Here is a 23,664-nt window from a genome sequence, read left to right as displayed (position 1 = left end):
CCAGCCTTATGTTCTTATCCAGTTTCCTTTTACATTGGGGAAGAATTTCTGCAACTGACACTGCAGCCGGTTAACCTGTTGGGACTGACCTCCAGGGCCCTTCTACTAATGTAGATATGCCTATTATGATAGATCTCTCCTCTGAGCCTTTGTACCTCGAATATAATTGAGACCTGTTTTATTTTCTTTAGTGTATATATAGGGTTTCCTATGTGCAAAGCTTTTTTATTAGTAGTATTTAAATATTTGTCTAAATGAAATGATCTCACATATTCTGTTAATCATAGAAGTGTAGGACTGAAAGGGACCACAGTAGGTCATCTAGTCCAACCCCCTGTACTCAAGGCAGAACTAAGTAATAATTAGAACTTTCCTGACAGCTGTTTGTCTAACCTGTTCTTAAATACTTCCAATGCCAGAGATTACACAGCCTCCCTAGGCAATTTGTTCCAGTGCTTAACTAACCTGACAGAAAGTTTTTCCTGATGTCCAAACCTAAACCTCCCTTCCTGCAGTTTAAGCCCACTGCTTCTTGTCCTGTTCTCAGAGGTTAAGTACAATTTTTCTTCCTTCTTGTGCACAACCATCATTTATGTACTAGAAAACTGTTATCATGTCCCCCTTTAGTCTTCTCCACACTAAACAAACCCGATTTTTTCAGTCTTACCTCATAGGTCATGTTTTCTATATCTTTAATCGTTTTTGTTATTCTCCAGACTTTCTCCAGTTTGTCCACATTTTTCCTGAAATGTGGTGCCAAGGACTGGACACAATACTCCAATTGAGGCCTTATTAGTGTGGAATAGAGTGGAAGAATTACTTTGTGTCTTCCTTACAACATGTCTGTTGATACATTCCAGAATGATATTTACTTTTTTTGCAACAGCGTTATACTGTTGACTTGTATTTTGCTTGTGATCCACTATATTCCCCAGATCCCTTTCTCCAGTACTCTGTCCTAGGCAGTCATTTCCCATTTTGTGTATGTGCATCTGATTGTTCCTTCCTAAATGGAGTACTTTGCATTTGTTCTTACTGAATTCCATCCTGTTTATTTCAGACTATATTTCTCCAGTTTGTCCAGATGATTTTGAATTTTAATCCTATCCTCCAAAGGACTTGCAACCCTTCCCAGCATGGGTATTGTTCACAAATTTTATGAGTATACTCTCTATGCCAGTGGTCACCAATCCGTCGATCACAATCAACTGGTTGATCCTGGAGCCTCTGCCAGTCGATCACGATCTCCAGGCTGCTAAAAGTCCAGTGGTGAAGCTGGGCTCAGGTAGGCTGCCTGCCTGCCATGGCTCCACGCCACTCCTGGAAGCAGCTGGCTGCTGGCACATCTCTGCGGCCTGGGTGTGGGGGAGGGGGGCAGCGGGTCTCCATGTGCTGCCCCCGCCCCCAGCACTATCCCCGCAGCTTCCATTGGCCGATTCCCTCCCAGGGGCCACAGACACGTGTCAGCAGCCAGCTGCTTCTGGGAGTGGTGTGGGGCCACAGCAGGTAGCCTGCCTGAACCTGGCTTTACCGCCAGCTGAGGCCACTTGTGGTAAGCACCTCCTGGCCGCAGCCTGCACCCCAAACCCCCACCTCGCCACACACCAACCCTCTGCCCCAGGTCAGAATCTTCTCCTGCACCTAACTCCCTCCCAGAGCCTGCACCCCAATCCCCTGCACCACCCCGAGCCACCTCCTGCACCAAACTACCTCCCAGAGCTCACACCCCTCACACTCTCCTGCACCCCAATACTCTGCCCCAGCCTGGAGTCCCCCTCCTGCACCCAAACTCCCACCCAGAGCTTACACCCGTCATTCCTGCACCCAGGCTCAGCCAATGCACACCCCACAGTTGAGAATGTTACACTGATTTGTGACAATCCCTGAAGGATTTTGGACCTATAAACCACAAAAGACACTAATAAAAAGTAAAATTCACGAAATGTCTAGTGGATTATATGAGATTACGTGCAGTGTGACCATATGACCCCTGCACCCAAACTCCCTCCCACAGCTTGCACCCCTCACTTCTGCACCCCAACCCTCTGCCCCAGGCTCAGCCCAGAGCCCCCTCCCACATTCCAAACCCCTCGGCCCCAACCCAGTGAAAGTGAGTGAGGGTAGGGGAGAGCAAGCGATGAAGGGGAGGGAGGAAGGAATGGAGTGAGCAGGGCCAGGCCTCAGGGAAGGAGCAGGGTAGTTGATCTTATGTTCAAAAAGTGATCATGTGCATAAAAAGTTTGGAGACCACTTCTCTATGCCATTATCTAAATCACTGATGAAGATATTGAACAGAACCAGACCCAGGACTCATCCCTGCAGGACCCCATTTGATATGCCAGCTTGACTGTGAACCACTGATAACTACTGTTTGGGAATGGTTTTCCAACTAGTTATGCTCGCACCTTATAGTAGATCCATCTAAGCTGTAATTTGCTCGTTTGTTTGAGGAGGTCATGCAGGACAGTATCAAAAGCCTTACAAAAGTCAAGATATACCACATCTACCACTTCCCCTCTAACCACAAGGTTTGTTACCCTGTCAAAGAAAGGTATTAGATTGGTTTGACATGATTTGTTCTTGACAAATCCATGCTGACTGTTACTTATCACCTTATTATCTTTTAAGTGTTTCCAAATTGATTGGTTGGTTGGTTGCTCCATTATCTTTCCAGGTTCTGAAGTTAAAATGACTGGTCTGTAATTCTCTGGGCTGTTCTTACTCTTTTTATATATTGGCACTATATTTTCCCTTTTCCAGTCTTCTGGAATCTCTCCCATCTTCCATGAGTTTTCAAACATAATCGCTAATCGCTCAGATATCTCCTCAGCCAGCTCCTTGAGTATTCTAGGATATATTTCATCAGGCCCTGGTGACTTGAAGGCATCTAAGTTATATAAGTCATTTTTAACTTGTTGTGTACCCTATTTTAGCCTCAGATCCTACCTCATTTTCACTGGTGTTCACCGTGTTAGATGTTGATCACTACTAACCTTTTTAGTGAAAACTGAAACAAAATATGCATTTAGCACTTCTGCTATTTCCACATTTTCTGTTACTGTCTTTCCCTCTCATTAATTAGTTAGCAACCTCCGTCTGTGATCTGAATGAACTGGTGGTTTGACTATGACCAAACTGGTGTTTTAAAAATCGATGAGCTAGACTGTAGGCCGCAAGTCATATTGCATAGACTACAAGCAGGGCTTTGAAATAACCAAAACTGACTAATCGATACACTTGCATAAATGTCAGGGTGAAAAATAGATTTGTAAGACTGGAAAGGACCTTAAGAGGTCATCTAGTCCAATCTCCTGCACTCATGGCAGGACTAAGTATTATGTAGACCATTCCTGACAGGTGTTTGTCTAACCTGCTCTTAAAAATCTCCAATGGTGGAGATTCTACATCTCCCTAGACAATTTATTCCAGTGCTTAATCACCCTGAAAGTTAGGAAGTTTTTCCTAATATCCAATCTAAACCTCCCTTGCTGCAATTTAAGCCCATTGTTTCTTGTCCAATCCTTAGAGGTTAAGAACAATTTTTCTCCCTCCTGCTTGTAACAACCTTTTATGTACTTGAAAACTCTTTATCATGTTCCCTCCCAGTCTTCTCTTCTCCAGACTGAACAAATGCAATTTTTTTCAATCTTCCCTCATAGGTCATGTTTTCTAGATCTTTTTTAATTTTTGTTGCTCTTCTCTGGACTTTCTCCAATTTCTCCACATCTTTCCAGAAATGTGGTGCCCAGAACTAGACATAATACTCCAGTTGAGGCCTAATCAGCGTGGAGTGGAGCAAAAGAATTACTTCTCGTGTCTTGCTGTGCTCCAACAGTCATATCATTGCAATTTAAAGCCTAAAACAGTTGTCTACTGTACTTTCTATATTGTCAATCCTATTTCTGGTTAAAAAACTTAGCTCACTACATTGCTCTTCCCTTTAACTTACTTTCCTTTCCTGGCTTCACTATGCTATTTTTCTCTTCCTATGTTGTCTTCAGTGTTTTTTCCCTTCTCCTTCTCCACTTGCCTCAATCTCTCTCACACAAGAATGTACTCTTCTTACTTATGCTACTGGTCTCTCCCACTAATGCATCCGTAAGGCTTAAACACTTTTACCTGGTAGTTAGAGGACTAAACTTACTAGCCAAAGTTTGATATGAAAGGCTGGACTTGAGGGTGGGAGGTATTCTCCAGTGTAACTACCAACAGCCCATGCCTTCTCTCCCCACCTCAAGCTATTGGGATTGACAAGACTAATCAGTTCACTTTGCTGCATCTTGGCAAAATTATAAGCAGCAGGAAGGAGGCTGGAGCTGTCTGTCTGCAGACTTCAGAGTACAGCACTACATTGTTGACACTAATCTCACTTTGCAACCATAAATGTTAGGCTTTATTGTTCATAGGAAGGCCTAGATTGCCTAGAAGTTGAAAGCACTTGCTGAGAAAAGCTTCCCACACTCGTCATGGGCAAGTAGATTTTTCAAAATCCATCTCTGAGCATTAGGTCTAGTCAGCGTTTTCAAGACTCCCAGTCAGGAACTCCTGCTTCTATCTGTATACCAGGTATATGTCATAGCTAATCCACAATGTCGAAGGGTCAGAAATTACATTTTTTTGCTATCTACTATGGATCATGTTAGACTGATTTGAAGAGAGATTTTTAAAATGTACTTTCTAGAGCCATCTTTTAAGGTCTTTGTGAGACTCTTCAGCTGAACTTGCTAAGGAAAGAGTGTAAGCGAGACTGCCGACCAGGGAAATAACCCACTTCCTTCCTTGACAGACCAAGGGACTGTCATAACCTTAGTCCCAGATTTGGACCTTAGCGTCCAAAATATGGGGGTTAGCATATAAACCTCCAAGCTTAGCTACTAGCTTGGACCTGGTACTTGCTGCCACCACCCAAAAAATTAGAGTGTTTCGGGGCACTCTGGTCCCCCTGAAAAACCTTCCCTGGGGACCCCAAGACCCAAATCCCTTGAGTCTCACAACAAAGGGAAATAATCCTTTTTCCCTTCCCCCCTCCAGGTGCTCCTGGAGAGATACACAGACACAAGCTCTGTGAAACTACACAGAGTGACTCCCCCTCTCTGTTCCCAATCCTGGAAACAAAAAGTACTTTCCTATTCCCCCAGAGGGAATGCAAAATCAGGCTAGCAAATCTAACACACAGATCTCCCCTGATTTCTTCCTCCCACCAATTCCCTGGTGAGTACAGACTCAATTTCCCTGAAGTAAAGAAAAACTCCAACCGGTCTTAAAAGAAAGCTTTATAAAAAAAGAAAGAAAAATACACACAAATGGTCTCTCTGTATTAAGGTGACACAACACAGGGTCAATTGCTTAAAAGAATATTGAATAAACAGCCTTATTCAAAAAGAATACAAATCAAAGCACTCCAGCACTTATATTCATGCAAATACCAAAGAAAAGAAACCATAGAACTTACTATCTGATCTCTTTGTCCTTACACTTAGAAACAGAAGACTAGAAAGTAGAAACTACTTCTCCAAAGCTCAGAGAAAGCAGGCAGACAGACAAAAGACTCAGACACAAACTTCCCTCCACCCAGAGTTGAAAAAATCCGGTTTTCTGATTGGTCCTCTGGTCAGGTGCTTCAGGTGAAAGAGACATTAACCCTTAGCTATCTGTTTATGACACGCCCCCCAAATTGCAGACAGTGGGGAAGCTCACTGGCGACGATTTCCTTCTAGAACTTTAAAATAAACAGATTAATACAACACATGCACCTTTACATATACTACTAAGTATATAACTAACAGACTTGTACATTTTAAGAACACTTTTTAACTACTGAATTTTGGGAAACTCTCACGGGAGAGTGCATCAGCTACTTTGTTAGAAGCTCCTGTGATGTGTTGAATTTCAAAATCAAAATCTTGAAGAGCTAAACTCCAACGAAGAAGTTTCTTGTTGTTCCCCTTGGCAGTATGAAGCCACTTTAGTGCAGCATGGTCAGTTTGTAGTTGGAACCGCCGTCCCCAAACATATGGGCGTAGCTTTTCCAGGGCGTACACAATGGCATAGCATTCCTTTTCACTGACTGACCAGTGACTTTCCCTCTCAGACAGTTTCTTGCTGAGAAACACGACAGGATGGAAGTTGTGATCTGTTGCTTCCTGCATGAGCACTGCTCCTATACCACGCTCAGATGCATCCGTGGTTACTAGGAATGGCTTGTCAAAGTCCGGGGCCCTGAGCACAGGGTCAGACATGAGCGTTGCCTTAAGTTGGGTAAAGGCCTTTTGACACTCATCAGTCCACTTAACTGCATTTGGCTGGGTCTTTTTGGTCAGGTCGGTCAGTGGGGCAGCGATTTGGCTGTAGTGTGGTACAAATCGCCTGTAGTATACGGCCAAGCCTAAGAAGGATTGGACCTGCTTCTTGGACCGTGGGACAGGCCACTTTTGGATAGCATCCACCTTGGCCTGTAGGGGATTTATGGTTCCTCGACCCACCTGGTGCCCCAGGTAAGTCACTCTGTTTTGGCCTATTTGACACTTTTTGGCCTTAACAGTTAGTCCTGCCTGCCTGATGCGCTCAAAGACCTTTTCCAGGTGTAGTAGGTGTTCGGGCCAGGACTCTGAAAAAATGGCCACATCATCGAGGTAGGCAACTGCAAATTCTCCCAGTCCAGCTAGTAGACCATCTACCAGCCTCTGGAAGGTGGTGGATGCATTTCGAAGGCCGAAAGGAAGGACATTGAATTCATACACCCCCGCATGGGTGACGAATGCTGACCTCTCCTTGGCAGGTTCATCTAGCGGTACTTGCCAGTACCCCTTGGTTAAGTCTATTGTAGAGATGAACTGGGCACGTCCCAACTTCTCCAATAGCTCATCGGTACGTGGCATTGGATAGTTGTCCAGACGAGTTACAGCATTTAGCTTACGGTAGTCCACGCAAAAGCGTATTTCCCCATCTGGTTTGGATACCAGAACCACTGGAGATGCCCATGCACTGGTAGATGAGCGGATTATACCCATCTGTAGCATGTTCTGGATCTCCCGTTCTATAGCAGCTTGGGCATGAGGAGACACCCGGTAGGGTGGGGTTCTGATTGGGTGAGCATTACCTGTATCAATGGAGTGGTATGCCCGTTCAGTCCGTCCTGGGGTGGCTGAGAACAATGGGGCGAAGCTAGTGCACAGCTCCTTGATTTGTTGCCGCTGCAGACGTTCCAGGGTGGTTGAGAGGTTCACCTCTTCCACGCCACCGTCTTTTTTCCCGTCGTAGTAGACACCGTCAGGCCACTCAGCATCATCTCCCTGGACTGTAAACTGACAAACCTGTAAGTCTCTGGAATAGAAAGGCTTGAGAGAATTAACATGGTACACTTTAGGCTTTAGTGAGGAATTGGGAAATGCTATGAGGTAGTTTACAGCTCCCAGGCGCTCTTGGACCGTGAATGGCGCTTCCCATGATGCTTCCATCTTATGGGCCTGTTGCGCCTTCAAGACCATAACCTGGTCTCCTACCTTGAAGGAACGTTCTCTGGCATGTCTGTCATACCAGGCCTTTTGCTCTTCCTGAGCATCCTTTAGGTTCTCTCTAGCAAGGGCTAAAGAGTGTTGGAGGGTGCTTTGTAGGTTGCTTACAAAGTCCAGAATGTTAGTTCCTGGAGAAGGCGTAAACCCCTCCCATTGCTGCTTCACCAACTGTAATGGTCCCTTAACCTCGTGACCATACACAAGTTCAAATGGTGAAAACCCTAAACTGGGATGTGGTACAGCCCTGTAGGCAAACAGCAACTGCTGCAACACTAGGTCCCAATTATTGGAGAATTCGTTGATGAATTTTCGTATCATGGCCCCCAAAGTTCCATTGAACCTTTCCACCAGGCCATTGGTTTGATGGTGGTACGGGGTGGCAACCAAGTGATTCACCCCATGAGTTTCCCACAGTTTTTCCATGGTCCCTGCCAGGAAATTAGACCCTGAATCTGTAAGGATGTCAGAGGGCCAACCTACCCTGGCAAAGATGTCTGTTAGGGCCAGGCACACAGTGTTAGCCCTGGTGTTGCCTAGAGCGACTGCTTCTGGCCATCGGGTAGCAAAGTCCACTAAAGTCAGTACGTACTGCTTTCCTCTGGGCGTCTTTTTTGGGAAAGGGCCCAGAATATCCACAGCTACTCGCTGAAATGGGACCTCAATTATGGGGAGTGGCTGGAGAGGGGCCTTGACCTGGTCTTGAGGCTTTCCCACTCTTTTGCATACCTCACAAGACCGGACATACTTGGCAACGTCCTTGCCCATCCCCTCCCAGTGGAAGGACTTCCCCAACCGGTCTTTGGTTCTGTTCACCCCAGCATGGCCACTGGGATGATCATGGGCTAAGCTTAAGAGCTTCCCCCGGTACTTAGCTGGAACCACCAACTGTTTTTGCGGCTGCCATTCTTCCCGGTGTCCCCCAGAAAGAATTTCCTTGTATAAAAGTCCTTGGTCTATAACAAACCGGGATCGATTAGAAGAGCTGAGAGGCGGTGGGGTGCTCCGTGCCGCTGCCCACGCTTTCTGAAGGCTGTCATCTGCTTCCTGTTCAGTCTGGAACTGTTCCCTTGAGGCTGGGGTCACCAGTTCTTCCTCAGACTGTGGACTTGGGCTTGGTCCCTCTGGAAGCGATGTAGGTGATGGGGTTGTTTCCGTTGCTGGTGAACCGCTCTCCGCTGGTGCACCTGAGGGTATTTCAGGCTCTGGCTGAGCCTTTTGGGTATGGCTGTCTTGTGCTTCTGCCAGTTCTGGCTCGCTGGCGCCCACTGGCGTTGAGTTTGAAGATGGGGTTGCAATCGCTGGTGCTGGTTGCTGTTCCAGTTCCGGGCCTGGGACTGGAGGTGCTGTGGCTGTTTCAGTGGTTGGCATGGAATCTGGATCCACTACCTCTGTCTGGGTCTCTGGTAACCCAGACGGGGCGTCTGTGGACGGTTCAGGAACAGGAATGGGTCTGGAAGCTTGCCTGGTTTGGTTACGTGTAACCATTCCCACTCTCTTGGCCCGCCTCACCTGGTTGGCCAAGTCTTCCCCCAGTAGCATGGGGATAGGATAATTGTCATAGACTGCAAAAGTCCACGTTCCTGACCAGCCTTTGTACTGGACAGGCAGTTGAGCTGTAGGCAAGTCTACAGCTTGTGACATGAAGGGGTAAATTGTAACTTTGGCCTTTGGGTTGATGAATTTGGGGTCAACGAAGGATTGGTGGATAGCTGACACTTGTGCCCCCGTGTCTCTCCACGCAGTAACCACCTTTCCGCCCACTCTCAAACTTTCCCTTCGCTCCAAGGGTATTTGAGAGGCATCCGGGCCTGGGGATCTTTGGTGTGATGGTGGTGTAATGAATTGCACTCGCATGGTGTTCTTGGGACAGTTGGCCTTGATATGTCCCAGTTCATTACACTTAAAGCATCTTCCATCTGATGGGTCACTGGGCCGAGGTGAGTTACTGGAGACTGGTGAGGTGGAAGGGTAGGGTGTCTGTGGCTTTACTTGGGTGGTATGTGGGGTCTTTGGCTGTCCTCGGTTGTAGGGTTTATGGTCTGTGTGCCCCCTGGGGTAATCGTTCCCCTTGACAGTAGCTTTCTTGCTTTCTGCCAGTTCCATCCATTTGGCTCCAATCTCCCCCGCCTCAGCGAGATCTTTGGGTTTTCCATCTTGTATGTACCGTGTGATGTCTTCAGGAACACCGTCCAAGAACTGCTCCATTTGTATGAGGAGGTGCAGTTCTTCCAAGGTTTGAACGTTGTTTCCTGTTATCCAGGCCTCATAGTTTTTTGCAGTGTAGTAGGCGTGTTTGGGAAATGACACCTCTGGTTTCCACTTTTGGGTTCTGAAGCGCCGACGGGCATGATCTGGGGTTATCCCCATTCTGTATCTGGCCTTGGTTTGAAAAAGTTTGTAGTCATTCATTTGCTGCTTAGGCATTTCAGCTGCCACCTCTGCTAAAGGTCCACTGAGCTGTGACCTCAATTCTACCATGTACTGGTCTTCGGGGATGTTGTACCCAAGACAGGCTCTTTCAAAATTTTCCAAGAAGGCCTCGGTGTCATCACCTGCCTTGTAGGTGGGAAATTTCCTGTGCTGTGGAGCAATAATTGGCGCCGGGTTGTTAGGGTTGGCTGGCACATGTAGCCCAGCTTTTGCCAAGTCCAGTTCATGTTTTCTCTGTTTTTCCTTCTCTTCATTCTCTTTTTGTTGTTTTTCCATTTCTCGGCGGTGGGCCAACTCTTCTTCTGCTTCTTTCCTTCGGTAGGCCACCTCTTCTTCTAGTTTTCTTTTGTGTGCTGCCTCTTTGGCTGCCTGTTCTCTTTGGTAGGCTGCCTGTTCTCTTTGGTAGGCTGCCTCTCTGATATGTTCTTCTCTTTCTTTCATCTCCATCTCTTTTTGTTTTATTTCCAGTTGTCGCCTGTGTTCAGCTTCTCTGAATTGTACTTCGGCCTCAATTTTTGCCTTAGAAGTCATGGTTCCTGTTTTCTTGTGTTGGGGTGCCCTCCGGTGTTTATCTTCTGAACTGCAGGTTCTCTGTTGCCTCCTGAAGTCTGCCTAGCAACAGTGCCTTTAGCTAATCTTCAATGTTAAGTAAACCTGAAAAACCACTTTATTTGCATGCATATAGTGCTGGTACTTGCCTCCTAATGGGAGGGCTATTGCATGACAAAAGACCCTTAACAGTCTGGTAATGGCTTCTTGCTTAACATGCAAGCCACAAACTGCCAGAGAGAGCAGAAAAAAAAAATTCTCTCTGGTTCCCTTTTAAAACCAAACTGTTTCTCTCTGCTAAAAAGCCCTTAGCAGAGAAAAGAAAAAAAATAATATTCCTACTGGCTTCTGGATTTTGTCTATCCCACCACTGCACACCATATCATAACCTTAGTCCCAGATTTGGACCTTAGCGTCCAAAATATGGGGGTTAGCATATAAACCTCCAAGCTTAGCTACTAGCTTGGACCTGGTACTTGCTGCCACCACCCAAAAAATTAGAGTGTTTTGGGGCACTCTGGTCCCCCTGAAAAACCTTCCCTGGGGACCCCAAGACCCAAATCCCTTGAGTCTCACAACAAAGGGAAATAATCCTTTTTCCCTTCCCCCCTCCAGGTGCTCCTGGAGAGATACACAGACACAAGCTCTGTGAAACTACACAAAGGGACTCCCCCTCTCTGTTCCCAATCCTGGAAACAAAAAGTACTTTCCTATTCCCCCAGAGGGAATGCAAAATCAGGCTAGCAAATCTAACACACAGATCTCCCCTGATTTCTTCCTCCCACCAATTCCCTGGTGAGTACAGACTCAATTTCCCTGAAGTAAAGAAAAACTCCAACAGGTCTTAAAAGAAAGCTTTATATAAAAAGAAAGAAAAATACATACAAATGGTCTCTCTGTATTAAGGTGACACAACACAGGGTCAATTGCTTAAAAGAATATTGAATAAACAGCCTTATTCAAAAAGAATACAAATCAAAGCACTCCAGCACTTATATTCATGCAAATACCAAAGAAAAGAAACCATAGAACTTACTATCTGATCTCTTTGTCCTTACACTTAGAAACAGAAGACTAGAAAGTAGAAACTACTTCTCCAAAGCTCAGAGAAAGCAGGCAGACAGACAAAAGACTCAGACACAAACTTCCCTCCACCCAGAGTTGAAAAAATCCGGTTTTCTGATTGGTCCTCTGGTCAGGTGCTTCAGGTGAAAGAGACATTAATCCTTAGCTATCTGTTTATGACAGGGACGCACCCCACCCATGTACTTATCTGCGACACCAATACTGACTTGGATTCCTTATTCATTCCATGGGTGGCATACCCAAGCCCACTTATCCACTGACAGTTTAAAAACCCTTGCACCCCAATCTGGGTCTTTGCCAGTTATGTGATATGTATGTATCTTTTCATCCTTGCAAACGATATCTGTAACCCCGTGTAACCCAAGCCTGATCCGAGATGTACAGTACCTTCCCTCTTAACTCGTGTATATTTCATTTTAAAAATTCACTTTAATAAAATTTTTATTTCTGTTCAAAAGAGTCATTGAAGTCTCCACTAGTCCTGTGTTTAGTGCCAACGAAAATTGTAGGTACACAGCACTGAAAACAAAAATTATCCATCCAAAGGAGTAGTACGACAGGAGTGAAAACAGTGCAAGCTTCTCGACTGTGCCTTGCTGTGTCCCTCAACTCAGACCTCTTAGAGTGAGAGAGTGGCCCTGTAATTTCCATCAGGTTCTTCTTGGCAACAAGGCTAATAAGGACTCACATGATGTAGTTTCAGTGCAGTTCCTAGCGGATGAGTGTCTAAATTCAGTTCACTAAGGCCACCAAACAGCTGTCAGATGGTAACAACCTTTTGCTCCTCACTGAAATGGGCCAAATTGAAATCGGTGACCTAGAAGTGAAAGTCTTTACATCCTGTTAACCTGAGCCATCCTGTCCTTCAAGACTTGACAGTATTTGGATCCTCTCTTTCTCATTTATAAAATAAGAGGTAAAAAAAGGCTGGAAATTTTCTCTTCAGTTCAAAACAGAAAAAGATTGATTTTATCTATATAGCTAAACAATGCATCTCTTTTATTGGATATAGCTGTATCTTGTGTTTAACGTGTGTCTTGAATAAATCAATTTTTCTTTGATCATGTATATGGAAAAACTCTTACGGACATGGAGTACTCACTTTGAAAAAAAACTATTTAGAAAAAGTAACATAAAGGTGCTTTACCAAACTGGGATTATAAAAAAATTAATTATAGAGAAAGATCCAAATCTGAAGAAATAAATAATGCAGATTTCCTCTTGGATGTGGTGGATAATCCTAGCTATAGTATAGGATGCTATCTTGGGAAACAGTACTGTTTGTTTTTTTAAATTCATTTTTCTAATTTATTAGTCAATCGTATATCTCAATATTGGTGTAGGGTTTTCGGAGAGAAAGGGAGGCACTAAAACTTTGTTTTTTAAAATATTTGTTTCCCATTGGATTTTTCTGTAGGTTTTTCCCTCTTTTATTGTACAAGGTTAGTGGTAATACACAGTTTTTGTTTCTTATTCTTCTTGCAAGACTTAAATGTTGTGAAATAGCTGGTACTGTTCAGTGACCTTCTGCATAAGTGTTTGTTTCTTAGGGATGGATTTAGCTTGGGTTTTCCCTCCTCATCTGAAGCATTATCTTTGCCAGGAAGCGTGTCATTTGATTCAGAAAAATCTACAGAATCATAATTTCAATGATGTCACCCTCTGTAGCATGGCCAGTGGAGATTTGCTGCCTTTCCTTTTCCCCCAGCTCCTAGCTCCAGGTCTTGTTAAATGTTCCTTCTATTTTTTTCCATCTTTATGTATTGAATAAATTTTTTTATGTGCATCATTTCGAGGTAATGTGCGGGTGTGCGCCACCAGTAGAAACAAAAAACCTAGATATAATATATATTTTTTAAAATTTACCATGGGGATAATTATTCTAGCCAGGACAGATTTAGGCATTTTAGAACTCATTACTCACAGAATTAAATTTAAGCATAAGAGAGAAATAAAAATTATGAAATGCATAGAGCAGTCAAAACACTAAAATAACACACTTTGAAATAATAATATTACAGAGAATATATGAGTATTGCATGAAGTATCAAGAAGTAACAACAACAATAATACAAGTATGTGTTGTGAGGTGAGTGTGAAAGACAGACACACACTGTGTGTGTGTGTGAGAGAGAGAGAGAGAGAGAGACGTGCTGCCCCTTTCAGTAGATCAACACTCACCACTCTGAAGCCCGCTTGTTCAGACACAGCAGCAGCTGCCAGCAAGCTCTGTCCCACTCCTGAGCCCTCTCATATCATCCCCCCACCCTATCCCCGTGGAGATGGGGTACAGGGGCGGGAAGAGGAGGACTCCCTGACATCAGTGCCCCTCCCCCAGCTCTGAACAGCAAGCAGAACGCTCCCTGGAGCAGCTAGCCAGGGGCTCCAAGGCAGAGGGCAAGAGCAGTGGGGGAAGGGGCACCTGATGTGTGTGGCACTGAATAGACTGCTGGGCGGCCATGCATCTTAGAGGGAATTTAGGTGTTGGTGGAAATTTTGATAATACAGTGTCATCAGTCACAGTGGGTATTATTAAAAACCCTTTCTCCCATGAATACAATGGTACCAAACATGGCAAACCTACACAATTATGTAAATATATGTTCAAGAAAATTTTTAGCATACCCTGTCAGAGTATGACACTACTGGAAGGTTGGCTGGAAGAACCAAATTATCTTTTTCTGGAAAGCATTTGATTAGCCTCCGAAGACTTTTCTTGCTCTGAAGGTGCTTGAAATAACTGAGACAATCACTGATATGCAGTGTGGATGATGATCCGTGTGACAACATGTCTAGCAGTGGTGCCCTAGACTAAGACGACACTGATGATGACTTTGATTTGAATGTCAAGTATCAGAGGGTAGCCGTGTTAGTCTGGATCTGTAAAAGCAGCAAAGAATCCTGTGGCACCTTATAGACTAACAGACGTTTTGGAGCATGAGCTTTCGTGGGTGAATACCCACTTCCTCAGATGCATGTAATGGAAATATCCAGGGGCAAGTATATATATGTGTGCTAGCAAGCAAGCTAGAGATAACGAGGTCAGTTCAATCAGGGAGGATGAGGCCCTGTTCTAGCAGTTGAGGTGTGAAAACCAAGGGAGGAGAAACTGGTTCTGTAATTGGCAAGCCATTCACAGTCTTTGTTCAATCCTGAGCTGATGGTGTCAAATTTGCAGATGAACTGAAGCTCAGCAGTTTCTCTTTGAAGTCTGGTCCTGAAGTTTTTTTGCTGCAGGATGGCCACCTTAAGGTCTGCTATAGTGTGGCCAGGGAGATTGAAGTGCTCTCCTACAGGTTTTTGTATATTGCCATTCCTAATGTCTGATTTGTGTCCATTTATCCTTTTCCGTAGAGACTGTCCAGTTTGGCCGATGTACATAGCAGAGGGGCATTGCTGGCATATGATGGCGTATATTACATTGGTGGATGTGCAGGTGAATGAACCAGTGATGGTGTGGCTGATCTGGTTAGGTCCTGTGATGGTGTCGCTGGTGTAGATATGTGGGCAGAGTTGGCATCGAGGTTTGTTGCATGGATTGGTTCCTGAGCTAGAGTTATTATGGTGTGGTGTGCAGTCACTGGTGAGAATATGTTTCAGGTTGGCAGGTTGTCTGTGGGCAAGGATTGGCCTGCCACCCAAGGCCTGTGAAAGTATCTACATATCTACACCAGCGACACCATCACAGGACCTAACCAGATCAGCCACACCATCACTGGTTCATTCACCTGCACATCCACCAATGTAATATACGCCATCATATGCCAGCAATGCCCCTCTGCTATGTACATCGGCCAGACTGGACAGTCTCTACGGAAAAGGATAAATGGACACAAATCAGACATTAGGAATGGCAATATACAAAAACCTGTAGGAGAGCACTTCAATCTCCCTGGCCACACTATAGCAGACCTTAAGGTGGCCATCCTGCAGCAAAAAAACTTCAGGACCAGACTTCAAAGAGAAACTGCTGAGCTTCAGTTCATCTGCAAATTTGACACCATCAGCTCAGGATTGAACAAAGACTGTGAATGGCTTGCCAATTACAGAACCAGTTTCTCCTCTCTTGGTTTTCACACCTCAACTGCTAGAACAGGGCCTCATCCTCCCTGATTGAACTGACCTCGTTATCTCTAGCTTGCTTGCTAGCACACATATATATATATATATACTTGCCCCTGGATATTTCCATTACATGCATCTGAGGAAGTGGGTATTCACCCACGAAAGCTCATGCTCCAAAACGTCTGTTAGTCTATAAGGTGCCACAGGATTCTTTGCTGCTTTTTTTGATTTGAATAAATGTTTTCAGGCTTACAAGTCAAGGCCAACTTCCCTAGAATGACTAAACATCAATGTCTATTTTATGTAAGTAAACCATCTCAGTGTTAAAGTATATTTTTTAAAAGCTTATTTAAAAAAAAATCTTCTCAAATATATAGCTACATAATTATTCTAGGCTTGTTGCATTTAGTACCATTGCATTCATGGGAGAAAGGACTTTTGAGTAATACCCAACTTGATCCATTTCCAACTAAATTGTATTATTAAAATTTTCACCAACCAGAGGATCTGGAGCTGGGAGACAGGGGGACAGCAAGTGCCCCCAGCACTCTGCAGAGGGTGACACCATTGAAATTATGATTCTGTGGATTTTTTATGACTCAAATGATACCTCCCTGGCCTTTCTATGGTTAAATTTCCAGTGGAATAAGATTTTACTACATTATGCTCCCACACTAAAAAGACAAAGTTTTTAGTTTCACAAACTCGATGATTTATGATTTCAGTGGCATTTCTGTAAATGAGTTGTAGAATCAGGCCCCTAAACTGTTGCTTTGTTCCTGAACAATGTGTAAGATCTACAGATGGCATTAAAATTTAAAATTAAATTTAAAATTTCTAGTGTAATGCAGTGACCAAAGGGGCTAATGTTATCCTGGGATGGTATAAACAGAAGAATAGCAAATAAGAGTGTGGAGATTATTCCCTTTTTGTATTTACGCTTCTGTGACTGCTGCTGGAATACTGTCTAGTTCTGTGTCTACAATTCAAAAATAATGTTGATTAAATTGGAAAAGGTTCAAAGAGCCACAAGAATGATTAAAGAATTGAAAAACACGCCAGATAGTGACAGACTGTTTAATTTAACAAGAGAAGGTTAGGTGGTGACTTGATCACAATTCATGGGGCACAAAAATTTCATAATGGACTTTTCTGTGTAGCAGACAAAGATATAATGGGATCCAATGGCTGGAAGTTGATGCTAGACACATTCGGACTAGAAATAAGGAGCAGATTTTTATCAGTTAAGGTAATTGACCATTGGAACAGGTTACCGAGATTTGTGGTGCATTTTCCATCAACTTTTAAAATCAAGTTTGGATATTTATTCTAAAAGATGTTCTCTAGATAAAATCTTAATTCAGGGAAGTCTTATCGCTTTTGGTTATGCAGGAGATCAGACTAGATGATCACAGTGATCTTTTATGGCCTCACAATCTGTGAAATCCTTACATAAGAAAATGCTCAGACAAATTCCATGAAGGTTTTGGAGGGCTGTCATTCAGGATATTTTCCTTGTTAACTGGAATTCAAATTACAAAGACAGATTTAAATTGGAGTACTGACTCTTGGACTAATTTTAACTCAGTGGGAGTTACACCCATTTATATCAGGCCTGAATTTGACGTGAGTGTCTCTTTGCCATATACTGATGTAATTCTCTGCAGACATTGTAATCAAATAGTGTGTGTGCGTGTGAGAGAGAGAATAAATCCACTAAAGCAGTAGTCCAATATTTTCTGTGTTTTCTCTGTCTTTAGCAGTAGAGGAGCTGAACATGTATGTAACGTAGTTTTTAGGAAAAAAATGATTACAGGGATTATGAATAGGAAAGGTGAAAATAAGTGTGGCAGACTTCCCTGGGGGTGAACAGAGACATCTGTTCATAAGAACCAAGAACTAAGGCTAATCCACAGAAAAATGTTTTGAGACAGTTTTATTGTGGAAGTTGGTGGTTGGTCATGACCTGATTATATTCATTACGGGCAGAGGACAGTCATAGAATATCAGAGTTGGAAGGGACCTCAGGAGGTCATCTAGTCCAACCCCTAGTCCCAACCAGTAATACATATTTAGTGTTTCAAAAGGGCTGTTTTCCCAAAACTGAGGAAAATTATCAATTGTTTGGGAGAAAAAATTGAGACAAAAAGTGTGAATCAAAATTGGCAGATTCTTTTAGAAGTTTATCAAATGGCCAAAAAGCACAAGGCTACAATTAATAAGGAAGACATCTTTGGCTAAAAGCCCGTCCTGGGTCAGTGCTAAATTAAAGGCAGCAATTAGATATAAAAAACCAATATATAAGAAATGGGAAAAATGGGGAAAGATCTAACAATCAGGATAAAGCAGAAGTCATGAAGTGCAGAAAAATTATAAGGAAAGCTAAAGATAACGGAAAAATCCATAGCTGGCAAGGATAACAACAATAAGAAGGGATTGGGTGTGTGTTTGTGTGTGTGTTTATAAAGTTTGTTAAGAGCAAAAGATATTCTAGCAATGGAAGAGGTCCATCACTAGACGGAAACGGTAAAATTGTTAATTTTGATGGAGAAAAGGCAGAAATGTTCAATAAATATTTCTGTTCTGTATTTGGAAAGAAGTGGGATGATGTACTCATATCATATGAGCATTAAGTACTTTACAGTTAGTTAGTAACTAAGGTGACTGTTAGACAACATATACTAGGAATAAACATTTTTAAATAAACAGGCCCAGATAACTTGCATTCAGGAGTCCTAAAAGAGCTGGATGAGGAGATCTCTGGCCCATTGATGTTAATTTTTAACAAATCTTGGGGTACCAGGCAAATACCAGAGAGTGGAAGAGTGCAAATGTTGTGCCAATGTACAAGAAGGGCAAGCGGGTTGACACAGATAAATGTATTCCAGTAGTTAGCCTGACATTATTCTGAGACAAAATAATGGAAAAGTTGATACAGGAGCCTGCCTTAAATTCAATTCAATTGATAGAGAATTGGAGAATAGGAATATAATTAATGTCAGTTGACACGGATTTATGGAAAATAGGTCTTGTCAAACTTTATTTTATTCTTTGCTGAGATTACTGAGATTGGTTGATAAAGGGAACTACTTAAATGTAATAGACTTTTGTTAGCCATTTCATTTAGTATCACACAATGTTCTGATTAAAAAGTTAGCATTGTACAAGATCATTAAATAGATTAAAATCTAGCTAATTGATAGATCTCAGAAGGCGGTCCCTTAGGGAATCATCATTTGATGGGGTTGTTTCTAGTGGGTTTCCATAGCAATTAGTTCCAGGCCTGATGCTATTCAACATTTTCATCAATGATCTGGAAGCATAAATCAGAGTTGAGAGCAGATGATGCAAAGATTGGTGGAGTGGTACCATAATGATGACAGAGCATTTATACAGAGCAATCTGGATCACTTGGTAAATTGGGCCTATTCAAACAAAATGTCTTAATACAGCCAAATGCAAAGTTATACCTCTAGGAATATGGAAAGTAGGCCATGCCTACAGATGGAAGGATTGTATCTTGGATAGCAGTGGGTCTGAAAAAGGTCTGCGGGTCCCAGTGGACAAACAAATCAACATGAGCGCTCCGTGTAATGTTATGGGAGAAAGGGCTAATTGTGATTGGGCCCAGATCTTGTGTCCACATTTTAAAAAGAATATTGAAAAAAAGGTGCAGAAAAGAACCACAAATGTGGTTTGAGGGCTGGAGAAAATGCCTTGCCGCAAGAGCTTAAAGATCTAAATCTGTTTAGCTTATCAAAAAGATCAAGAGGTGATTTGATTGCATAAATACCTTCATAGGGAGAAAATACCAGGAACTAACATGCTCTTTAGTTTGGCAGAAAAAGGCATAACAAGAAGCAATGGCTGGAAGCTGAAACCAGACAAATTCAAACTAGACGCTAAGAACAAATTTTTAACGTTATGACACACTGCCAAGGGAAATGGTGGATTCTCCATCTCTCTATGTCTTCAAGTCAAGACTGGATGCTTTTCTGGATGATATGCATTAGTCAAGCACAGGTTATTGGGCTCAATGTAGGGGTAGTTGGGTGAAATTGTGTGTTCTGTGTAAGCTAGGAGGTCAGACTAGATGAGCTAATGGTCCTTTTTTTGCCTGAAATGCTATGAACTTATGAATCGCATCGGCATAAGGATCTGCTTGCCTGGATCCCATCGCAGGATTGAGACTCAATTTAACAAATGTCTTTCTTATTTCAGGAGCAGTGTATAGACATTACTCACTGTTTGAAAATAGATTGTTCACATGATGGTTCCTGATAGAATCTCTTTAGAGGTTATTTTAATTAATGGTGGTAACTGGCTGAGAAGTTCTATTGCTTATTATTCATTAAGTCTCTTTATTAATTGAAATAATGAATGTAAATAATGAAGTAATGTTTTGTTTCTTTTTTAGATTATAATCTATGGAGATTTGCCAAAAAATAAAGAAAATGTAGTATATTTATCAAATCATCAGTGCACAGGTTTGTATCTCATTTGTTTGCACTTTTTTTTTCTTAAACTAAAAGGTAGAAAAGCAGAATTTAAAAGCTGTTGGGCATGCTATTTAAAGAGAAATATTTCAGATTTTTCCAATATAATCTTAAGTATAACAGCGATATTAAATATAGACAGTAAATGTGTTTTAGCTAAATCTCTGTAGTAGTTATGTAATCTATATTTTTAAGAACAACTTTAGCAACAAAGTAGGAGATTATTTTAACAGAAAGTCATAAACTGACCTTGAAAATGAATATTGTAGCCACTTATTTCTTAAATTAATTTCTTAAAAGGAGAGTGTCACAGATTAACTCAGATTATAAGCAAATATGAATCCAGACAAATATAATCTCCACATCAGAACCTGTGCTCTAAATTTCTTTTCGTGTTTCTGGACCTGAACCTGCAAAGTGTCTTTGCATATAATCCTACTTAGCACTGGGTGCAGCTAATGAGAGGCACTTGGCCCCTTGCAAGGTTCAGCCCTATCTGAATTACCACAAAATGTAAGTCATAACATTTAAACTCTAAAATCAAGATGCACCCTAAACGGAGGAGATGAGGAGGCAGCTAAATTCAGCAAGGAAAAACTCCTGAAATTATTTCCTCTCAAGCACCTTTCAGGATCAGGCCCTGAGTACCTTAATTTCCATTGACTTCAGTGGAGGCACGCAGCACCTTAGAGGAGTAAGACTTTTAGTCCAATCTACTATGCATTTTAAGGTAGCTTGGTTTAGCTGTGCTTATCCAAGTTCCCTTATGTCTGGATTTCTCTACAGGGAAGACAGATACCACCTGTAACTCAAGGATTAAGGTTCAGTTACCTCCCTGCTAAACATTTGATTGGGTCTGTGCACCTCATCAAACAAAAGCTGTCAAGTGAGAAATACCACTGAAAACTACAGCTAAGAATTGGTACCTACAAACTTATGTGCTTTATGGCCCATTTGTTTTAGCTTTTCTCAGAGGATTTAGGTGTACAGTAGGCTGATATGTGAAGATGTTGGTATTTGATTTATGTGGTGCTTCTTAGTACAAGCGTGAACTGACTGCATTTTGTTTTTGTGACTTTAAAGGATTGGCTGGGTGCTCAGACCTTGTATATGAGAGCTTTTAAGTTATTATAAATTGAATGAAAAGAAATGTATTTATGAATCTGTCCGCAGCATAGTGTCTGGGCAATGATCAACAGTAATGTTTCTATACCTAACTTGTTGATTGTTGTCAACTCTGGATGAGTCTCACCATCATTTAAATTATATAGCACCCCCATTAGGCAAAAGCCCAGGAGAAAATAGTCTTGCTCTGTGCCCTGAAGATCAGTGGAATCTGGCTTTGCCAACCTAGTGAGAGCAGCAAGTCCCAGAGCTAAGGGCCCTCCACTGGAGTGATTCCACTGTAGTTCTTTTGATTGATTTGACAGTCTGTTCTTGTTTTAGATAAGTGTTTTGTGCTAATCATCATTGGTCTTTGCAGCTGATCTAAAGAGCAGCATGGAAGGACTCCAAAGGAGAAATCCATGGTGTCCTCAGAGGTAGGGGGTTATAAAGAAGAAAAAAATAAATGGCAAGGAGGTGAGGGAATCTCTCAAGCTTGAGTACGCACATACGAAGTAGGGAACCTTTCTGGCTTGGAGGAGAGGAAAGTATATTTTTCATACATGGTAGAGAAAGCTAGTAATGTAAACCAAAATTTCCTGATAAACCGAGTGCACCTGATGGCTCTTTACACTAGCAAATTGCAGAGTCACATGCCTAAATGCCACAAATTGGACTTTCAGTTGATCAGTGAAACTGGAAAACAGGCAAGACTCCTTTAAAATTTATTGACTGTAATGCTTAACATATTAAAATAAGATGATCGTCTTCAAATGTCTGCTTTCCATATTGTGGGACATGTAATATGGAAATGGATTCTGATGCCATGTATTTCAGAAAGATGTAGTTTGTGTATGCACATGTGCATATACACAAAATGTGTGTCATTTAAGGTTATTGCAAGCAACATGCCTAATGCAAATCTTCAACAACAAAAAGACAAAAAGGTAAGTAACAGTACATACCATCTGTTCCTCCACCCAGAGAGAGATACCTCACCACTAGCACAACCACTGCATACCACAGGTAATGTATCTCAACTGTAACTCTGCCCCATAGGGAATGCCCCTCTTTCAGTGACCACTTTCTGAAACATCCACTACAGTTATCTTCATAAAGACCAGATACCTCCCACTATTACTTCTACACAGTTTTGAGAATCCACGTGAACTCAAGCTTTATAGAATACACATGTACTTAAATCAACGTGGCTACTTGCGTGCATAAAGTTATGCTTTTGGAAGATCAGCCCTTTAATCTTTGCAGGTAATTGATGACAGAAATTCAAGTGTCACCAAGTTTTTGGATCTGGAACTAAATTGTTTTGTTTTTTTTTCTTGTTAAAGATGTAGTGAAGTGCTGTCCATGCATGGGAAATAACTGCCTGGGAAGGAGTACTGCAGAAAAGAATCTGGGGGTTATAATGGGTCAAAGACTAAATAGGAGTCAACACTGTAATAGCATTGTAAAAAAAAAAGGGGGGGTTCTCGGGGGACATCATTCTGGGATGTATTAGCAGAAGCATTGAAAGCAGGACACGAGAAGTAATTCTTTCACTCTGCTAAGCACTAATAAGGCCTCAACTGGAGTACTATGTCCAGCTGTAGACACCACACTTCAGGAAAGATACAGACAAATTGGAGAAAGTCCAGAGAAGAGGAACAAAAAAGATTGAAGGTCTAGAAAACATGACCTATGAGGAAAGATTGAAAAAAATTGGGTTTAATCTGAAGAAGAAAAGACTGATGGGGGAGAACATGATTACAATCTTCAAGTACATAAAAGATTATTAAGAGGAGGATGATAAATTGTTCTTATCCACTGAGGATAGGATGAAAAGTAGTGGGCTTAAATTCCAGCAAGGGAGATTTAGATTAAATATTAGGAAAAAAATACTTAGGAGAGTTGTGGAATCTTTGTCATTGGAGATTTTTAAGAACAGGTTAGACAGACACCTGTCAGAGACAGTCTAAACCAGAGGTGGGCAAACTATGGCCTGCGGGCCCCTCCTACCCGGCCCCTGAGCTCCTGGCCTGGGAGGCTAGCCCCTGGCCCTTCCCCTGCTGTTCCCCCTCCCCCGCAGCCTCAGCTCGCTCCACCGCCAGCACAATGCTCTGGGCAGCAAGGCTGCGAGCTCCTGGGGCAGTGCAGCTGCAGAGCCGGGGCCTGATCTGGTGCTCTGTGCTGCGTGGTGGCGTGGCTGGCTCCAGCCTGGTGGCGCGGCTGTAGCACCACCAGCCACCGGTGCTCCAGGTAGCACGGTAAGGGGGCAGGGAGTGGGGAGGTTGGATAGAGGGCAGGGGAGTTAGGGGTTGGGGGTGGAGGTGTGGATAGGGGTTGGGCTGTCAGGGCAGGGAACGGGGGTTAAATGGGAGCAGTGTTGCCAGGGGGCAGTTAGGAAGGAGAGGGGGGATTGGATG

At 42.8% G+C, this 23,664-nt stretch overlaps 1 protein-coding gene across 4 annotated transcripts in view; it reads left to right on the top strand.

The window, feature by feature from the left end:
• The window catches only part of AGPAT5 (1-acylglycerol-3-phosphate O-acyltransferase 5), a 126,972-nt gene that overhangs the window by 20,253 nt on the left and 83,055 nt on the right, over positions 1 to 23,664 (top strand). For 3 of the 4 annotated variants that reach the window (XM_050950931.1, XM_050950930.1, XM_050950932.1), the window contains exon 2: positions 20,062 to 20,131. The exons of the other annotated variant lie outside the window; for it this stretch is intronic. In XM_050950931.1, the coding sequence (XP_050806888.1) occupies positions 20,062 to 20,131 (70 nt within the window). The remainder of the gene's footprint in view (positions 1 to 20,061; positions 20,132 to 23,664) is intronic. 4 annotated transcript variants of the gene reach the window in all.

This window comes from Gopherus flavomarginatus, chromosome 4 (genome assembly GCF_025201925.1).
Source record: "Gopherus flavomarginatus isolate rGopFla2 chromosome 4, rGopFla2.mat.asm, whole genome shotgun sequence".
NCBI lineage: Eukaryota > Metazoa > Chordata > Testudines > Testudinidae > Gopherus > Gopherus flavomarginatus.
This window is presented reverse-complemented; position numbering and strand designations above follow the sequence as displayed.